Here is a 17,998-nt window from a genome sequence, read left to right as displayed (position 1 = left end):
AAACCACCCTGCTTAAAAACAAACCAGGAAGGAACAAACCTCCTTCCTTCCTCCGAATAATCCCCCCCACCGGCCTTCCTTGGCCTTCCTACCTCCCCGTCATGAAGCTACCGGGGGCCCCCCCCCCCCCCCCCCCCCCCCCCCCCCAACCCCCGGTAGTCCGGTACGCGTGGCGTGGTGGTGGCCTGGTGGGTGGGTGTGCGCGCGACACTCGTGGGCTATCTGCAAGCCCGTGATGAAGCCCATGGAAGCCCGTTGCTGCGGATAATCTGAACCCAGGAAGAAGCCTAGTTCCTTCCTGATTTGTTTTTATAATAGTTGGTTCCTTCCTGATTTGACACCAGCTTGTAATATCAGCAAGCTTGCTCGAGGAGCTAGAAAGTGCACCATACTTAAACTCAAATAATTCACAAAGTCACAACAGAAGCAACATGATATTCGTGTCAGGTGTTAGGTAAACTTTGCACCAAGCAATTCGAAGAAGAATTCATGTTTACAATGGATAATTTGATATCCTTGGACAGAAAATGCACAAGAAAAAAAATCGTGTTCAAGCTAGTGGTCTTACGAGATATTACAGAATATATCCAAGCTTGTGCGTTACAATACCTAAGCTGGTCATCTGTTCCACACTTCCATGTCTCATCCATGGTCTTTAAAGCTCCGGTGGCACAGGAACAGGACAGAAATGTAAACGAGTTCAACCAAAAATTTCAGTTTCTAAGTTGTGCTGAATTTCACTTGCCAGATACAAATGGATGGCTAAGTGCCTGTTCCACCTTTAGCCTCTTTTCTGGATCTAGCACTAATATTCTTTTCAGGAGATCATTGAAGTTGAATAGCATTTTTGGGTCCTCGCCAGGGAAGCTTGAAACAACTGAACTAACATCCTGTCGTTTGATGTTCATAACCGGATGTCTCTTCACAGTCTACACATAAGGAAGAAGCCATTCGATGATTTTAAATTTATTGTAAGTGAACAGTAGAACAGAATACCAATACACCATCACAATTTTGCAATATGGATTATAGATGTACCATTTTCGTCACTGGATCCTTCTCATGGAAGTACTTGAAATCTTGGTCAAAGTGCTCTTTTGCAAAGGTTCCCTGTGCAATTAGAAACACTCGTGTTAGCACACGCTTACTTTGTCACCTTATTTTGTTAGTATGAAATGAATGCAATAAACTGCCATATCAACAGGTGACTGAACTTGAAGTGCTCAATGGAGCAACAAGATTAAATTAAACCAGTAGTACTTCCTGTTTTGATGGATTCACAGGTATTATATGTAAGCACTCATAAAAAGTTAAATGCACATCTCATCAATTTTTCTAACCTTGCGAAGCATCTTCTTAGGAAGGGCACCCTTCGATTCCATGTGAAGCCGAAGCATGTCATTATTCGTTTTACCGGGAAACAAGAGTTTTCCTGTGTAAAGTTCAAATAAGGAACAACCAACTGACCACATATCCAATGGATGGTTGTACGGCAACCCAAGAACTGCAGGAGAAAACAAATTATAATGTGACCAAAAATCAATAAGGATTTCAACATTAGAAAGGTGGTCTTCCTTACAAGTAATATCCAAGTAAACAGTACCCTAACAAATAGTGAATTGAGATGCACTGTACATATAAAACTAAGAACTCACTAATCTCAGGTGCCCGGTAGAAGCGGCTCACAAGATACGGTGTGATCTCATTCGTTCCAGTAGGCATAGCACTACCAAAATCACACAGCTTCAGCTTAGTTTTAGCCTCATTTACCTACAGAATGATACAAGTGGAAAAAAATTAAGCTGGAGACTGACCTTAAAAAAAGGCTAGAGAATTCTAATACAAAATTAACAGAATGGGAAAAAATACTCATCAAAATTATATACCAGCACATTATCTGGTTTGATGTCACAGTGAAGAACATTGCAACTTTTAAGGTGCTTCAACGCGATGAAAAGCTGCTTTGAATACGTCCTTACAGCAGTCAACTTAAGCCCCACATCAGAACCAAATTTCTTTAGAAGCTCACGCAGGTTCATGTGAAGAGATTCAAAGATCAAACAGAGATGATTTCGATACATGAAACTAGAAATAAACCTCACACAGTGTCGTCTGTCTTTAGGGTCGGCACTAGCCAGCTTTTCCAGTATAGAAATTTCTTGCTTACCAGCCTTGTACCTACATAACAAGAACACCATATTACCAGGTCATAAGATATTCTTTTATACTGGATATTATCCAAAAGAAAAAATAAAATGCAATGAACTCAGCTTACATCACAGGAATGTTCCGTATAATTTTGATAGCTACTTCACTAGAATCACCTTTCCCAGCTTTAAGATCCTTTGCCCGGACAACATTAGAGAAAACTCCCATCCCATGGCCTGCCATGATTTCATAACGTCCATGTAGCACCTCTCCACAGTGGTAAGCTGTATAAAAGCAAAGTACTTGAAAAACGTAGCACTAAAAGGATAGCAGAAGGGTGATGTATATGTATCAGATGATGGAGCTTACTATAATATCCTCCTGGATCGTCCCAATTGTCACAATGAGCATTTTCCTTGATGAGGAAGCTACGTTTCTTGCCCTGCGCACACAAGTATCTATTACTGATCAAACAAAGTAATAGCTCTCTAGCAAGAACATAAACTGTCAAAGGAATAGCAAGACAGTTGGCAGAAAACATAAATTTTGGTGATAATCACACTTCGAGATTTGGCAATACTAGAGAGAGTGAAGATATAAGAATTCACCAGTTCTTGGGCACCAATAGGTGATTCTCCAAAAATATCATTGGCAAATATATCCTCTGATCTTTCACTCTGCAAATTTCAAGGCTGTTAAGATGATGAAATGCTAAAATATTGAGCAACTATGTCAAGAAGATTATTATTTATTACCATGGGAATGCCCTCTCCAAGACCTGAAACACCCATCGTTTTCTCATTACCAGATGTCCCTAAGATGATCGAAATGTTAAGCTCTAGATGGTTAATGATTATTTTCAATCTCTCCAAATCATTAAGGTTTTAGATTTATCATCTTTAGGTTTGTTGTATCAGTATTTGTATACACTGATGTTACTTCTATTTATCAAAAACTTAGTAACCAAACTATGAGTACCAGAAAACCTGGCCACTTAACATAACAATAGTAATGTTTCACACAGAGATACGATAGTTTAGTCAAAACAAGCTACCTTCGTTATTACTGCAGTGAACAATTTCCTGTTGTTGCTTCTGCAGCTGTATCTCACCATATTTAGTCGGAGTAACATCTGCCCTCTTTCTTGCTTCAGCCTTGTGTTTTTCACGATCATTCCCTCCTAGCTTTGGTACCAGTTGTTCAAATTTCTCTTCAGTTTCCTCCCTGGCAAGCAAATTAAATAAGGTCACCGAATATGACTATATGAGTTAGTCGTGTATGAGAAACTTTAATTGTAAGATTTTTTTCCCTTTGCTTCATCAGGTCTCCCCTTCTATGTATGGCCTCTCTATCATTCTCCCTAGATCTATATGTCTTTCTGACCAACAGACATACCACAGTTTGCGTGCACGGAGTCCTTATGCGTATCTTTGCCATTTACTCCACCCCTATGAGCATCAATTTCTCCTTTTTCACATATACTGCCAACACCATCTACTTGTCAAGACCTATCCGACTATACCAGTAGTATACTTCTGCTCTTTTTCACATTTGTGCCTTGTGCTACTACTACGCCGTCTATGCCTCTCCCAGTCTCCCAACATTCTCCATGGACAGGATCCAAAGCGATACTCAATTTTAATTTCTTTCCTTACAGTCCCATCTTTCAGTTTCCCACAGCCTAGTTGAATATCTCTAAAGCTCACTACATGTTATCATGGTCAGAACCATCCCTCATACTATGCTCCGACTGCTATCCATTAGCGTGAGAGCTAGTCTATCTGTAAGCATGACTGTTACCTTAAGCAATCTTTTGCATGACCTTCAATATGGTTCCTTAAGAATGGACACATCCTAGAATGATGTTCCGCACGATAATCTTTATAAGATCTAGCACCATGCTCATTATGTTGGCCATGATGTACAACACAAATCACCATTTCAGAAACAGGATATCTCATACTGACCTTGATTTCGGATCATTCAAATCAGCATCCTTGTGATTTTCTTCCTTCACTCTTTGTGACTGTGGAGATCTCACCAAGTTTGCATCAGAATTATTATCAGGTTCCTACAGGGAAGCAAATATCATTGTTAGTTCCTGGAGAAAACAGCAAAGCACTAACTGACCAAAATTAGCAGGAAATAAGAGTAAATATCAAGCTCCCATTTGTCCACTGACTATGATATAAAATTGTTTGTGCACAGTTGCAGATCGGTTAGGAACCAATAACCTTATTTATTTCTCAGGTTACAACTGGATAAAAATATTGTAATACTTTTAGCTTATTTTTTCTCACAAGCAAGACAGTTGATATAGAACATATACCAACACAGTAGGATGCTACATCTATCACCAAACTGCACCATACTTCTTGCTCAAGGTGTGTATCAGAGAAACGTCAGAGTGCATTGTCAACAATCTCAATGATAGAAGTTTCCACTAAATTTCATTTTATTAATCCATGACTCTTCTACGCAGAATGCTGTTTTTTTTGACTTAGAATATTATATACAATCCCTTTTTTTACTAAGTATCATACACAATTATGGCTTAGAAATAGTAGGCAGAAGTTGTTTTGACGCTATTAGTAATCAAGACAAGTCCTGCCAATGATAGATCGTTCCTTCATCGCATTCTTAGTCAGTACAACAAAACAGAATTAGTAGAGCCTATGATCTGATATCTTCTGAAGATTATACGCTGTTTGACAATTTCTGCACCCCAACAACTCAAAAGTGGTAGCACCAACAGGCACAGAAACCCAACAACTTCTGGAGCAGAGAGGACAAGGGCGACGAATATAACCTACACACATTACCCAACGGCAACAGAGAGCACGGGGGGCGGGGCGGATCGGAACAGACCGGAGCAGGTGCGAGCGCCCTTCCCGCATCCGCAGCGTTGGCGGCGCCCTCGTCCTGTGCGATCGCGCCCTCCCCCGGCTCCCCCGACGCCAGCGATGCCGGGCCGACACGCGCCTCGGCCCCCGCGGCCTCCCCCGGATTACCCCTGTCCTGGTGATGGCGATGGTGGCTGCGCTTGTGGCGCTTCGGGACCGAGCCCTCCTCCGCGTCTTCCCGGTCCATGGAGGCGGACGCGGGAGGAGGGCGCGGGCTAGGGCTTGCTGGGGACGGAAGGTCGGCGCTCGGCGGGGCGGAGGATGCGATGCCTTCGAAATGATCGAATCGATTCGAGCCCGGGAATGAAACTGGCTCAACGCTCGTCTCGTGCTCGCGCCTCGCGGTACAGCAGTGTAGCACCAACACCGCTTCACTGGATACTCCCGGAACGGGAATGGCGTAGGTCCGGAGGAGGTGAGATTGAACGTGGCGATCAACGCGACTGTATTGTGCACACGCGTTACATCATCATGGATAGTAATTGAAGATTACCATCCGTTTTATTCACGCACAAATGATAATAACTCTGGTAATGCGAAATCGAGCCAGGGACCTAAATTGTGAATTTTTTTTCTTTTGGTTCTCGAGAATTAATTCGAGTGACCGATAAACTTACTAAATTTTTTAAATCAAATCAAACATGGCATAATCTTTCATCAAACAAATTATTTGAACTTCAAATCAAACCGTACCCAACCAATGTGAAATGCGGGCGAGTTAAAGTTCAGCGTAGCAATAGCAATTGAGAAAAGTATGCAATGTACCAATTTTTTTTATCAGGCGTGGCCAAGTCGCCAATCCTCTTTGTTTTTTTTCTATCATTTTTCCATTCTGGTGTATGTTCACGTTTGAATTAAAAATTTATGATCTGGAGTTTTATACAGTACTACAATTTTGCATAGCATTTGATTTTAGGAAATTTCAAGGGCGTACCACATCTAGTTTTGAAGAAATATGACATTGTTAGAAGTAGTTTTTCTTTTTGGAAAAAGTCCATTTTACTCCCTTCAACTATTTACTTTGTCCCTTAACCCCGTAAGCAAAATTTAGACTCACTTTACTTCCTCGAACTATTTCATTTGGTCCAGTCTACCGCTAATTAAAATTCTCTTTTTTATTTCTTTGCGTACAAGTTGAGTTCTGAGTTTAAATTTTACCAGTTGACTTATAACATGATGCTTTACGTTAGAAAAATACATTACCATTTTTTCACTATTTCTTTTTGTAAATTTTGTATATCTAAGATTAGTTTCATATTAAATATTACTAACCTATGAAAATAACCATGAAAAAATCTTAGTATAATTTAATATAAGACATCATGTTTTGTATCTTCTCACAAAATTTGAACTCAAAATTCAACTCATACATGCAGAAACAAAATAGAGAAATTTAATTAGGAGGTCGATTGGTCCAAATGAAGTAATTCAGGAGAGTAAAGTGAGGTTAAATTTTATTTAGGGAGTTAAACGGATAAAGTGGATAGATGAGGGAAGTAAAATGGATTTTTTTTAAGTTAGAATGTCAGTACATCACTCCGGACATCTTTTTCCTGTACCATGGATAGTTTCTAGAGCTATGTTTGTTTAGTACAGTTAATGTCTTGGTGTTTGATGCTATGATGCTTTTAAATGATGTTTTAAAATTACAGCATCTTTTTTTAAAAACGTAAACTACAGCATCTTAACATGCCTTATTAATTTGACGAGGTCTGTCTGTTCACAGCATCTCGATGAGCATGGCCTTGAAATGAAGAAACCGAGACCCAGCCCGTCAGTCTGTCTGTTCACCGCGTGGCCCAAATATCATGTGTTTCTTAGCCCAGCACTGCAGATATCAAATCTAGCCTACCCATGCCGGCCTCTGTTCTGCTCGGCTTGAGCCCAAACGCCACCTGTTCTGGCCAGCCCACCACCGTGGGACTTGACGACCCCCGAACGGAATCGAAGGATCTGACCGCACCGCGACCGCCCTGTTACGTGGCGACGCGCGATTGGCCACCTAACGTGGACCGTCTTTTATGGTGCCTTGTGTGAGGTGGGAGGTCCGGCACGGGCCAGAACACTCTGGCGACTACCACGCTCATCGCCGGCCAGAATCTATATAAGGCCAGAGCCTGCTCTTGCAGGATCCCACTTGTTCCAAGCAAGACGCAACTCACAAGTGACAAACGAGGCGAACATCCATTGATCCATCAGAGAATCCTCAGCAGAAGACGTCGAGGATGACGAAGCACTCTGTTCTAGCTCTCGCTTTGCTCTCTCTTCTCTGCACAGGGTACCTGTGCGGGGTGGCCGACGGCGCCTCCGCGCCGAAGGGGAAGAAGGGGAAGGCGGCGTCGGCGTCGGGGCCGGTGATCGGCATCGACCTGGGCACCACGTACTCGTGCGTCGGGGCGTACCAGAACGGGCACGTGGACATCATCGCCAACGACCAGGGTAACCGGATCACGCCGTCGTGGGTGGCCTTCACCGACGACGAGCGCCTCGTCGGCGAGGCCGCCAAGAACCAGGCGCCGCTCAACCCGCAGCGCACCATCTTCGACATCAAGCGTCTCATCGGCCGGAGGTTTGACGACGAGGAGGTGCAGCGCGACATCAGGTACCTGCCGTACAAGGTCGTCAACAGGGGCGGCAAGCCGTACGTGGAGGTGCCGATGAAGGGCGGCGAGCGGAAGGCGTTCAGCCCCGAGGAGATCAGCGCCATGATCCTGTCCAAGATGCGGGAGACGGCCGAGTCCTACCTCGGCCGGCGCGTCGCCGGCGCCGTCGTCACCGTGCCGGCCTACTTCAATGACGCGCAGCGGCAGGCGACCAAGGACGCCGGCACCATCGCCGGGCTCACCGTGCCGCGGATCATCAACGAGCCCACGGCGGCGGCGATCGCGTACGGGCTGGACAAGAAGGGCGTCGAGATGATGAACGTGCTGGTGTACGACCTCGGCGGCGGCACCTTCGACGTCAGCGTGCTCAGCCTTGACCGCGGCGTCTTCGAGGTGCTCGCCACCAGCGGCGACACGCACCTCGGCGGCGAGGACTTCGACCAGCGCGTCATGGACCACTTCATCCGCCTCATCAAGCGGAAGCACGGCAGGGACATCAGCAAGGACGGCCGCGCGATGGGGAAGCTGCGCCGCGAGTGCGAGCGCGCTAAGCGCGCGCTCAGCAGCCAGCACCAGGTGCGCGTGGAGATCGAGTCGCTGTTCGACGGCGTCGACTTCTCCGAGACGCTGACGAGGGCCAAGTTCGAGGAGCTCAACATGGACCTCTTCAAGAAGACGCTGGGGCCCGTCAAGAAGGCTATCGCGGACGCCAAGCTCAAGAAGACCGACATCGACGAGATCGTGCTCGTCGGCGGCAGCACCAGGATCCCCAAGGTGCAGGAGCTCCTCACGGAGATGTTCGACGGCAAGGAGCCCAACAAGGGGATCAACCCCGACGAGGCCGTCGCGTACGGCGCCGCCGTCCAGGGCAGCATCATCAGCGGCGAGGGCGGCGCCGAGACCAAAGGTAACGTACTACGTATTCCTTAGTTTATCGATGACACTGATGGGTGGCTGCCATGATGCTGACATGTTCTCAATCAATGGCCAGACATCTTGCTGCTGGACGTGACGCCACTAACGCTGGGCATCGAGACGGCTGGCGGCGTGATGACGAAGCTGATCCCGCGGAACACGAGAATCCCGGTGAAGAAGTCGCAGGTGTTCACGACGTACGAGGACCATCAGACGACGGTGTCGATCAAGGTGTTCGAGGGGGAGCGGAGCCTGACCAAGGACTGCCGCGAGCTGGGGCGGTTCGACCTGAAGGGCATCCCGCCGGCGCCCCGCGGCGTGCCGCAGATCGAGGTGACCTTCGAGGTGGACGAGAACGGCATCCTCCACGTGACGGCGGCGGACAAGGCCGGCGGCCGGTCCGAGTCCATCACCATCACCAACGATAAGGGCCGGCTCAGCCAGGAGGAGATCGACCGGATGGTGCGCGAGGCCGAGGAGTTCGCGGAGGAGGACCGCCGCGTCCGGGAGCGCGTCGATGCGCGCAACCGCCTCGAGAACTACGTGTACCGGATGCGCGCCACGGTGAAGGACGGAGCCGGCGGCATGGCGGGGAAGATCGGCGAGGAGGACAGGGAGAGGATGGAGGCCGCCCTGGCGGAGGCGCTGGAGTGGCTGGAGGAGCAGGACGGCGCCGCGGGGCGGGCGGCGGAGAAGGACGACTTCGAGGAGAAGCTCAGGGAGGTGGAGGAGGTGTGCGGGCCCATCATCAAGCAGGTGTACGAGAAGAGCGGAGGCGGCGCGGGCGGGTCGGCCGGCGCCGCGGACGAGGACGACGTGAACGAGCTGTAGAGTGATCGAGATCGGCTGATCGCCAGCTGCTCCGTGTAGAGTTTTCTGGGCGACGAGCCGTAGAGAATTCTGGGTGACGACTGACGAGCTTAGAGTTTTCTGGGTGTTTGGAGGGAATCCTGATGTAAATAAAAAGTTATTGTAAAGTGATTTGAGTGAAGGCCTTGGTAGTTGCTATTGCTAGTAAATCATTAATTCATCATCATTACTTTTTCTTTCACTAATTGACAGTCATCAGGTAGTAGTACATCCATCAATCAAATGGTAAGACACTATCACAATATAATGACACTTTGCGAGAACATGGATCCATAATATTTGATCCGTGAACGAGACGAAGAGAGGATGCTTTGACAACTATAAGCATCGCACACGTCTAAGGCATCAGCGAATTATGCCGCCTGCATTCCACGCACCACATTAGTAGACTACTACCTCAGGCCTTCAGCCGTGCTCCCCTCGCCACGCCACCGGGAGCGGGCTCGGCGGCGCGGCGAGCTCCGCGTCCTCCGAGCCGAACACGTACCGCGCCCACTCCCCGGCCTGCGCGTCCACCTGCGCCGCGGCCACGCGCACAGCCCCGTCCGCCCACGCCGACGCGACCACCGCGGCGACGAGCGCCACGACGAGCAGGGGCGCCAGCAGGGACACCAGCTGCGCCGCGTCCTCCGCGGCGATCACCGCGTACGCAGCCATCGTGTTCCTCGGCAGGAAGGGAGCTGCCAGGAATGGCGAACGGGCAGCTAACATATATGGACGCCGCTGCCGTAGCTTTCTCGTGCCGCGCGCAACCACGGCGCCATGGATCGTGTGAGCGATCTCCGCAAAGAGGACGGCCCCGCCCTCCTTTTGTTGTCCCGGATCGTGAAAAGTTACGCCATGGCTCAAGAACAGCAGCGTGCGATGCGTATATTTGCCTGTCCACTTTAACGACGGTTCCCTGTCCGCCTGGGAATTCCATACCGGCCAGCCATGGCGCTTTTGTGTGCTCCGGTGCACGTCCCGTGGGCGTTGGTTGGTTGGGGCTCCAGCGGTTGAGCCAGCTCAGCCATGTACAGCAGTGCCTCCCCTTTGGGGTAACTTGGGTGCTCACTGGCAGCTGAGATACGCCAAAATGATGCGCAGTGAAAATTATCATTGAAGCACAAATTGCATGGCAGTCTGAAACGGTAGCTGGATCTGGATGAGCCATGTGTAGTTGAAAAAAAGGGTCCAAACTGAATCTGATTATGCCACATGTTGCAGAAGGGAATTCACAGTAGTACTCCAAAATTTTCCTAAGAGAGACATGATGAATTGTGCCGGTACAGAATGTAACTTGTGAAATTCATTTGAATTATATACATTTTCCTTGGACTATATGCATGAAAAGCATCCTATGATGGTATAGGGTACGATGAATGCAAAATACAGGAAAGATGGCAATCCTTGCTCTCTTTTCTTTTTCCCTACTTCTGGGTACAACTGACAGTTGAATACTTGAATTCCATCACCACTAGCCATCTATATTTTCATCCAAGGGAAAATTCAGTGCTCAATAGTCACCAGCCAGTTTTTTTGAGCATTATGATTTCAACCAAACCTTACATGTCTTACCGGCTACTTTACAGGTAAGGCCCTATAGGCTATACCTCAAATAAAAGAGAGACATCGTCTTCTCTCACCCGTGTTTCCTCCACAGTCCTACTCAAGAGCTGGTGCTACCTCAGTCGGATTGCCTTCAAACACATCAGCGCTTGATGATTCAGACTCCTCAGGGAACTCCTGTGTTTGTGATTCCTTGTAGGCAGGAGTGTCTTTGAAATCTGTTGCGCCATCATTGTAGGTAGCCACCGCGACACCACAAGCAATGAGCTGCAAAAGTAGGCCACATTGATGCAAAGCTGAGAACCCACAAATTACTACCACGTCTCATTGCTGGAGAATTAAAAGTGTATACTTGAGGAACCGTGAGCAAAGTCTTTTTCAAGGCAAACAAGTTCAACATGGATGTAGGCCAAGTTCCAATAAACAAAAATCAAAATGTTTCATTCAGTGATGTAACTCAACAAAATAATCCTACAGTAGGTCTTCTTAAGCAGTACACGAAGAAACAATTTCATGATTGTTTTCAGCATAACATAATCTGCCACACGCTAGGCCACTAGCCACTGGAAATGATCCTTTTTAGCCCAGGTGCGGTAAATAACTGCTATCAAAAAGCGGAACTAGTCCTCCATATAATGGATTTTGAATGATACGGAGTAGCTATTACTACTACAAACAAATTCAGATGCGCAATCAAGATTCACATGTCAAGCTAAAGCTCACAATATCACACTGCAATTTAAAACTACACTAACGTTAACAGCTTAGAGTGAGCTGTTTCGCAATTACTTCTATATGCAGATAATTCAACATGTAGCCATGGAGGAGTCCAATTAGCGCAGGGACATCTAATATTTTGGATGTATTTAACTTTGTTGAGCGCTTGACTAATGAGTATGGATAACATGAGGACCAATGGAGGAGGAGGATGTACTCACGCCGAACACGACGCCGAACGCCCACATGTACTGGACGAAGAAGCCGAGGGCCTCCCACTGGGGCCCCTCCCAGAAGTCGGGCGTCTCCGGGTCCGGCACCTCCGGCATGGGCTCCGTCGACACCTCGAACCCCAGCGGCTCCCCTTCCCACTCGGCCGCCCCCGCCTCTGCTGCGTCCTCGTCCACGTCGGGCGCCGCGACCCCGCCGCGGCGCTTCTTTCCGCCGCGCTCCTCGAGGCGCCGCTGCGTGCGGGACGAGACCCCGCCGCGGCGAGCGAGGGCCACGTGCAGGGCAGCTCGACCGCTCGCGGGGAGAAGGGGAAGCGCCGCAGCGCGACGGTGGACGGCGGCCACGCCGAACGGCGTGGGGGAAGTGAGCAGAGACATGAGGCTGAGACGGCGGGGCACAGTGAATGCGTGTGGTCACGTGGAGAAGCTCGAACGAGGAGCTCCTGGCTGTGGATGCTTTCTCGAGCTGGAAGAGCGGGGAGGGAGATGAGATAAGATATTTGGAAGTGTCTTGTATCAACCGGATGAAATTTAGTTTTTCTGTCGATCAACGCCTGCAACCGTTGGCTCTTGATCCAACAGCCCATCTCCTTTTTCTTTCTTCCTCCTCCTTTCATCTTCCACACGCGGCATGATACCTCCCGAGTCCCAACTTTAGGGACGTTGCCCCCGCCGCCACCACCTCCCCTAGCTCCGGCAGCCTCCGCCGTTGCCATCCTCTACTTCCCAACACTAACCTGGCGGAGCCAGACGCCTCCGCCACCTAACGGGGTTCCTCCACCGCCCGACTCCAGTGGCACCCTCGCTGCCTCCACTCCCCCGCAGTCTCTCCCGCCTCCACCGCCAGCTGGCGAGCCTCCCGGAGCTCCCTTTAGGCCCACAAGCCATGGGTAACCTCCAACCCCGAATCCCCTAGACCCTAACCCCAAATTCCCAAATCTCATTCATTTTCTAGTAGAGATTTTGGTGATTGATGGATTACCGAGATTTCAATCGATTGATGAGGAGTAAATCTCAGTATATTTTGTATTTTTTCTTTTCTTTCTTTTTTTCTTAATATAAACCATTTCATTTTCATTTTCCCACTTCTCTGCAATAAAAATGGGGTTGGTTTTTTATTTGTGTGGGATAGTTTTTCACTCTAGATATAGACACAAGTCTGATTTTGCTTAAAAAAAAACTTTTAACGAAATACACAACCTCCTTTGTTTAATCCACCAACCAAAACAACGAGCTAGGAACCATCTAAATTTGAGAAAATATATGACAACGTAAAGAATTGCTATGGTCTATGTCAGTGTTTTAGACCGGCAACCCGCCTAGGAGGTGGGTGGTCTTTTATGCGGTAAGGATCGTCGAGAATCAAGGAATCAATGGTGACGCAAGGAACACGATTTAGACAGGTTCGGGCCGCTAGATCGGGTAATACCCTACGTCCTGTGTGTTGGTTTGTATTTGGTGAACTGGAGATGTTGCTGAGAGGGGTCCCTGCCCGCCCTTATATACACGGGAGGGTAGGGTTACAAGCCGGAGTTCTAGTCGGGTACTATTACAGAGTTATACTCGGTAAAGACCCGAGTAGTTTTCCATAAACATACTTGACTAGTCCGAGTAGGATGTGTCCATCCTTGTTCTGATCTTGTCCGAGTACGTCCCTTAGTGGGCCGTTCAAGGCCTACTCGTGGGCCTGGGGTGTATGCCCGACAGTCTATGCTCAAAATTACTTCAAAATATAGTGTAAGCTCAAATAACATGACAATTAACATACCATCTCATAAAATCTGAGTTCGGACGACACATCATCTGAGCTCAAATTTTAAAGATGATAGATTGTGGCGATGTTATACTCATATTATACTTTTGTTATAGCAATCATATCTCTTTTGAAACCTTAGACAACTCTTAGCATTAGGGTTCGTTAGCTGGTTAAAGAAGTGGAGGGGAGATGAGCTCCTTTTTTCAATTATATATGTACCAGCTAAGGGGGTTGAAGCACATACCCTGATCTTGTGACCAACCCATAGAAAAATAATTACGCATGATACTCGCCCCAACTAGCTAGTGAAGAAAATATTTTTGTAAGGAAAATATGTATTTAGCTCATGGCGCAACTAGTATATTTGGAAAAATGTGGTGATATGGATGCCAAGTCGAATGCCACTTCGGAGGGTTGTTGTGGTTTAAGAGTTGTAAAGTGAGAGGTCATACGTGAATATATTGATGCAGATACAATTTTTGTACAGTAAGGATGCATACAATTAAACCAATTGTTAACTAGTCAAAGGTTAATAAGATTGACCTTTTCAAATCCTAATACACACCTTAAAAAAGAAAAAAAAGGATTAATTGGATAATTAAGCTCTAAGAGCATGTAAAATGAGATTGGTTAGATAAGGTGGCTATGTAATGAATGAATTTGTTTCTTTCTTCACGCTATAAATTGGTTATGTATGGAGGAAATAATTTATTGGAGTTGATGGCTTTTTCATGAATGCTTAATTGCGTGACAAAATTATATTTTCTTAGAATTTGCATGTAAACACCTTCCATGTTCATGCTCTAACACATAGACAAAATTAATTAAAAAGAGGAAAAAGTATATTTTTTATCCCTCAAGTATTGCAAAAGTGTGATATTCATCCCTCATGTTTCATTCTAACTAAATTAGAGCATTTATCATCCCCACCCCAGATAAACAATGGTTTAGTGTCATCTAATAGCACTTTATGCCATGTAATCACTGACTAATCAGCTTTAGTCAGCTCAAAAAATTCAGTAAATAATCTAAACTGGCCACCCCATAAAAATTTTACTGGCAAAATTAACAAAACTGATTCAATAGAATTGGATCCATTCCAAATGAACTATTATAGTGATGATTTTTGGCTAAGCCGTAATTAGTAAGATGATTATAAGGTCTAAACCGATGTTACATGACACCAAACTATCATTAAAATTAGTTGAGGATGATAAATGGATTGATTTATATGGTTAAGGGGTTGATTTGTATCAAATGAAACATGAGGGATAAATATCGCACTTTGCAATATTTGAGGGACGGAAAATACACTTTTTCCACTTAAAAAGAACACAGGTAACTTATATTTGACACTGAGAACAACAGGAAAGGTCCCATTCTACATTTCAGGCCTCAAAACTCTTGCAGCCTTTCGAATTCTGTGGATAACCAAAAGCGAGATCTGCTAGTGGAGCAGGGAGAGCTGTACTTATCCGAATAGTCCGTTGCATTATCCATCAATTTCTATGTGGACAGTTGGAAAGAATATCAATGTTGTGCTAGGATAATCATGCAGTTGTACAATACAAGCACGAGACCGTGCGTGCAACAAAGGAAGAAAGGGGAGCATCCACCACCCACCAAGGCTGAATAAATAACTATGAACAGAATAAATCGATGGCAGCAACAACAGCTTGTCAACAAGCTACATACTTGATCTTCAGTCAGTTCAGATCAGTTCACCAATCTAGGCTAATGTTCCTCGAAAGGAAGAGGTTATCGATGTACTCTATAATAGGACTAGAGGCATCAATGTATCTCCTCATCTCCTTCTGCACAGAGCAATCTGCAGGAACAATCAATAAAGGGAACTGTTAACACTTGGCATATATAAAAAATAGCAGGACATCTGAACCCGAGGATCCTAAAAGTTTGATAATTGCCCTTAAAAAACAATGAAATGATCATCTGCAGAACCTCCGATCAATTCCAGGAAAATTCAAGGTGATTTTTTTTTCTGGGAAACCCAGATTTCGAAGGCTGATAAGCATATTGATCCTTCAGAACACGATGGGCGATCATGTTTACTTACCAGTTTCGTTCAGCCTCACTATCAACTGCTCCCTGCTTGGAAGAGTGTACATGCCAGCACCAACAGCCTTTCTGATTGCCCAGCTATGAAATGGCGCGCAGACCTGCCCGTAAGCTGTCGTGGCAGCATCATACAATGAACAACCCCTGAAAATCAAAGTGCCAGGGAACAGAGGGAGCTGTCAATAATTTTCTTAAAGACAACTAACTAGACCTGCCAATCATGGCACTTGGCAGTTATATATGCTACATCTTACGAGCACCACTTGGCAATTGGTGAATAGATTTATCAGCAAACAACCATTTCTGGGATCATGCAGTTGTCATCATATAAATGACAGAAAACGTTGTGTACAGGACGATAATATTCAGAAAAGTTGCCTATAAATGTTCAGACTTTAGTGACGAGATTCAGATACTTGTGTCTGGGTGAAGGCAAGGAGACGTACTCGGTGGTGAGGAACTGCTCGAAGAGAGCCTTGATGAGGCCAAGACCGAGGCGGACCCTGCGCAGGTTCCGGGAGTGGCTGCCCTGCTTCTTGACGGAGTCGTTCTCGATGTCCTTGTCGAGGATGTCGCTCAGCGTGCGGTACGACTTGCCCGCGCCGATGAGGTCGTTCACCTGGATGAATGGACGGTTATTCAGATATGGTAAAGCGCGTTACATTTCTTGAGGGGACTATTCCCCATGCCAAACAAATCAGAGGGTACGTGCGACATTTTGATTAGTATTAGTACAGTACTAAATGATCGCCGACCATGACAATCCTGAAAGAGTCTGCACGCAATCGACTGGAAGTCAAATCAACGCGGCAACGTTCTTTCCAGGAACTTCCTTGTGAAGGAAAAGAATGCAAAGGTTCATTTTTTTTACTTTCTTTTATGTAAGAGAAAGGAAAAGATATAATAATTCAATCCGGATTTTTGGGTAACGTCGGTGGACGCTGCAAGATCTGATGAAAGTCAAAAACAATACACGTCACGCTGTCAACTCTTTGGATCTCTAGCCGGGAGATCGAAACAACGCCAACACCGAAGCAAAAAGATCTCAGGCAGAAAACGGAAAAAAAAGGGATCGCCCGTAAAAATCGCGAAGGGGAGACGGGTTCGTCGTCGGGTGCTCACCTTGGTGACGTACTCGATCTCGGCGAACCTGAAGGCCATGCCGAGGCTGCTGAAGAGCACGGAGACGAGCGCGCAGGTGTCGCCGAAGGGCGCGAGGCGGAGCTCCCCGGCGTCGGCGTCCATCCCGCGCGCCAGCTCCTCGAACGCCTCCGCCACCTCCTTGAGCGGCGTCTCCATCCCCTGCCGCGCCGCCACGACGGCCGCCGCCCCCTCGCACAGCTGCTCCTGCGCCGACGCCTGCGCCGACGACGACCACCGCATCTGCGTCCTGAACCCGAGCATCCTGCCCTCTCGAGGAACGCGCAACCGCTGTTGACGGGCGCACCGGTGGCAGCGGTGGTGGCGCGGGGGATCGGAGGCGAAGGACGCGCGGCGAGAGGGGGAGGGACCGGCGCCCCCGGGGATATAGCGCGGCGAGAGGTGTGCGATGCGAGCGCCTCACCTCCGCGCGCGGCTTGGCTGGGCAGGGCGGCAGGGCCTGGGTGCCTTGGGGAGGGAAGGGGTGGGGAGGCTGGCTGGCCTATGTATAGGAGGCGGCCGGAACTGGAATTCTGCCGTGGGAGAGAAAGAGGATTCGAGGGGCAACGGCTCGGCGAATCGGGCCCTGCTTTATATAGGCATCTCGTGTAGAATTGAGGCGAGTCCAGGTGGAGTCGTAACCGAATCGAAAGGGACTGGTGGTGGTCAGTGACGGAGTGGCGGAACTGGCAGGAAGGGAAAACAAAATAAAAGATGGTCTTTTTCTTGATCTATCTAAACACGGGAGAATCGTGGTGCAACGGCATTCTAAGGGTGCGTTTGGTTGGGAGACAATGTAGAATGGGACGGTCCCGTTCCAGTTTTTCGGGATGGGATGATCCCATTTCTTGTTTGGTTGAATAGGATGGGTCCGTCCTAATTTTTTGTTTGGTTGGAGAGATCGCTATAGACGGGACGAGCACCGTTTTCTTCTTCCATTAACACCGTTCGTGGGGCCCACCTGTCATACTAACGGGTATTTTCTTCCTCCACCGGCCGCTCGCCGGCCGCGCCCGCTCGCCGGCCGCCGCCCGCGCCCGCTCGCCGGAACCCGACCGTGCATCTATACACCTCCCGCGCCCGCCCAGGCCG

General features: G+C 47.5%; 4 protein-coding genes across 5 annotated transcripts; 1 reads left to right on the top strand and 3 right to left on the bottom strand.

Moving 5' to 3' along the window:
• Positions 1-437: 437 nt before the first annotated feature.
• On the bottom strand, positions 438-5,438 carry LOC101761466 (serine/threonine-protein kinase prp4). 2 transcript variants are annotated; one of them, XM_004981952.3, is made up of 12 exons: positions 5,017-5,437; positions 4,116-4,219; positions 3,203-3,372; positions 2,904-2,962; positions 2,757-2,825; positions 2,518-2,590; positions 2,276-2,432; positions 1,887-2,178; positions 1,656-1,770; positions 1,341-1,504; positions 1,039-1,110; positions 438-929 (listed from the first exon to the last, which is right to left on the bottom strand). In XM_004981952.3, exons 1-12 carry the CDS (start codon positions 5,236-5,238, stop codon positions 738-740), a joined length of 1,689 nt encoding a protein of 562 aa, XP_004982009.1. In that variant the 5' UTR covers positions 5,239-5,437; the 3' UTR covers positions 438-737. The 2 variants fall into 2 exon arrangements, with proteins under 2 accessions (XP_004982009.1, XP_022678613.1); XM_022822878.1 differs by having other exon boundaries at positions 632-929; positions 2,904-2,926; positions 5,017-5,438.
• A 1,447-nt stretch (positions 5,439-6,885) lies between these two features.
• Positions 6,886-9,516, top strand: LOC101774199 (heat shock 70 kDa protein BIP2). The gene is made up of 2 exons (XM_004986227.2): positions 6,886-8,561; positions 8,646-9,516. The coding sequence occupies exons 1-2, from the start codon at positions 7,277-7,279 to the stop codon at positions 9,398-9,400; spliced, it is 2,040 nt and encodes a 679-aa protein (XP_004986284.1). The 5' UTR covers positions 6,886-7,276; the 3' UTR covers positions 9,401-9,516.
• A 1,176-nt stretch (positions 9,517-10,692) lies between these two features.
• Positions 10,693-12,427, bottom strand: LOC101761077. The gene is made up of 2 exons (XM_004981951.3): positions 11,926-12,427; positions 10,693-11,254 (listed from the first exon to the last, which is right to left on the bottom strand). Exons 1-2 carry the CDS (start codon positions 12,310-12,312, stop codon positions 11,084-11,086), a joined length of 558 nt encoding a protein of 185 aa, XP_004982008.1. The 5' UTR covers positions 12,313-12,427; the 3' UTR covers positions 10,693-11,083.
• A 2,626-nt stretch (positions 12,428-15,053) lies between these two features.
• LOC101760674 (ACD11 homolog protein) lies at positions 15,054-17,466 on the bottom strand. The gene is made up of 4 exons (XM_004981950.3): positions 16,889-17,466; positions 16,213-16,385; positions 15,765-15,910; positions 15,054-15,518 (listed from the first exon to the last, which is right to left on the bottom strand). Exons 1-4 carry the CDS (start codon positions 17,168-17,170, stop codon positions 15,412-15,414), a joined length of 708 nt encoding a protein of 235 aa, XP_004982007.1. The 5' UTR covers positions 17,171-17,466; the 3' UTR covers positions 15,054-15,411.
• Positions 17,467-17,998: the final 532 nt, after the last annotated feature.

Source organism: Setaria italica, chromosome IX (assembly GCF_000263155.2).
Source record: "Setaria italica strain Yugu1 chromosome IX, Setaria_italica_v2.0, whole genome shotgun sequence".
Classification (NCBI taxonomy): Eukaryota; Viridiplantae; Streptophyta; class Magnoliopsida; order Poales; family Poaceae; genus Setaria; species Setaria italica.
The sequence above is the reverse complement of the archived record's forward strand: the minus strand, read 5'-3'. Positions and strand labels throughout refer to the sequence as shown.

Excerpts from the sequence above, each read along its gene's own strand:
- LOC101761466 (XM_004981952.3), bottom strand. The coding sequence starts at position 5,238 with ATGGACCGGGAAGACGCGGAGGAGGGCTCGGTCCCGAAGCGCCACAAG. Across the intron at positions 4,220-5,016 it reads GGGCGCTCGCACCTGCTCCG|GAACCTGATAATAATTCTGA; the intron begins GTCTGTTCCGAT and ends GCTTCCCTGTAG. Across the intron at positions 2,433-2,517 it reads CGATCCAGGAGGATATTATA|CTTACCACTGTGGAGAGGTG; the intron begins GTAAGCTCCATC and ends GCTTTTATACAG.
- LOC101774199 (XM_004986227.2), top strand. The coding sequence starts at position 7,277 with ATGACGAAGCACTCTGTTCTAGCTCTCGCTTTGCTCTCTCTTCTCTGC. Across the intron at positions 8,562-8,645 it reads GGGCGGCGCCGAGACCAAAG|ACATCTTGCTGCTGGACGTG; the intron begins GTAACGTACTAC and ends ATCAATGGCCAG.
- LOC101760674 (XM_004981950.3), bottom strand. The coding sequence starts at position 17,170 with ATGCTCGGGTTCAGGACGCAGATGCGGTGGTCGTCGTCGGCGCAGGCG. Across the intron at positions 16,386-16,888 it reads AGATCGAGTACGTCACCAAG|GTGAACGACCTCATCGGCGC; the intron begins GTGAGCACCCGA and ends CCATTCATCCAG. Across the intron at positions 15,911-16,212 it reads GAGCAGTTCCTCACCACCGA|GGGTTGTTCATTGTATGATG; the intron begins GTACGTCTCCTT and ends TTTGATTTTCAG.
- LOC101761077 (XM_004981951.3), bottom strand. The coding sequence starts at position 12,312 with ATGTCTCTGCTCACTTCCCCCACGCCGTTCGGCGTGGCCGCCGTCCAC. Across the intron at positions 11,255-11,925 it reads CGTTCGGCGTCGTGTTCGGC|CTCATTGCTTGTGGTGTCGC; the intron begins GTGAGTACATCC and ends CTACTTTTGCAG.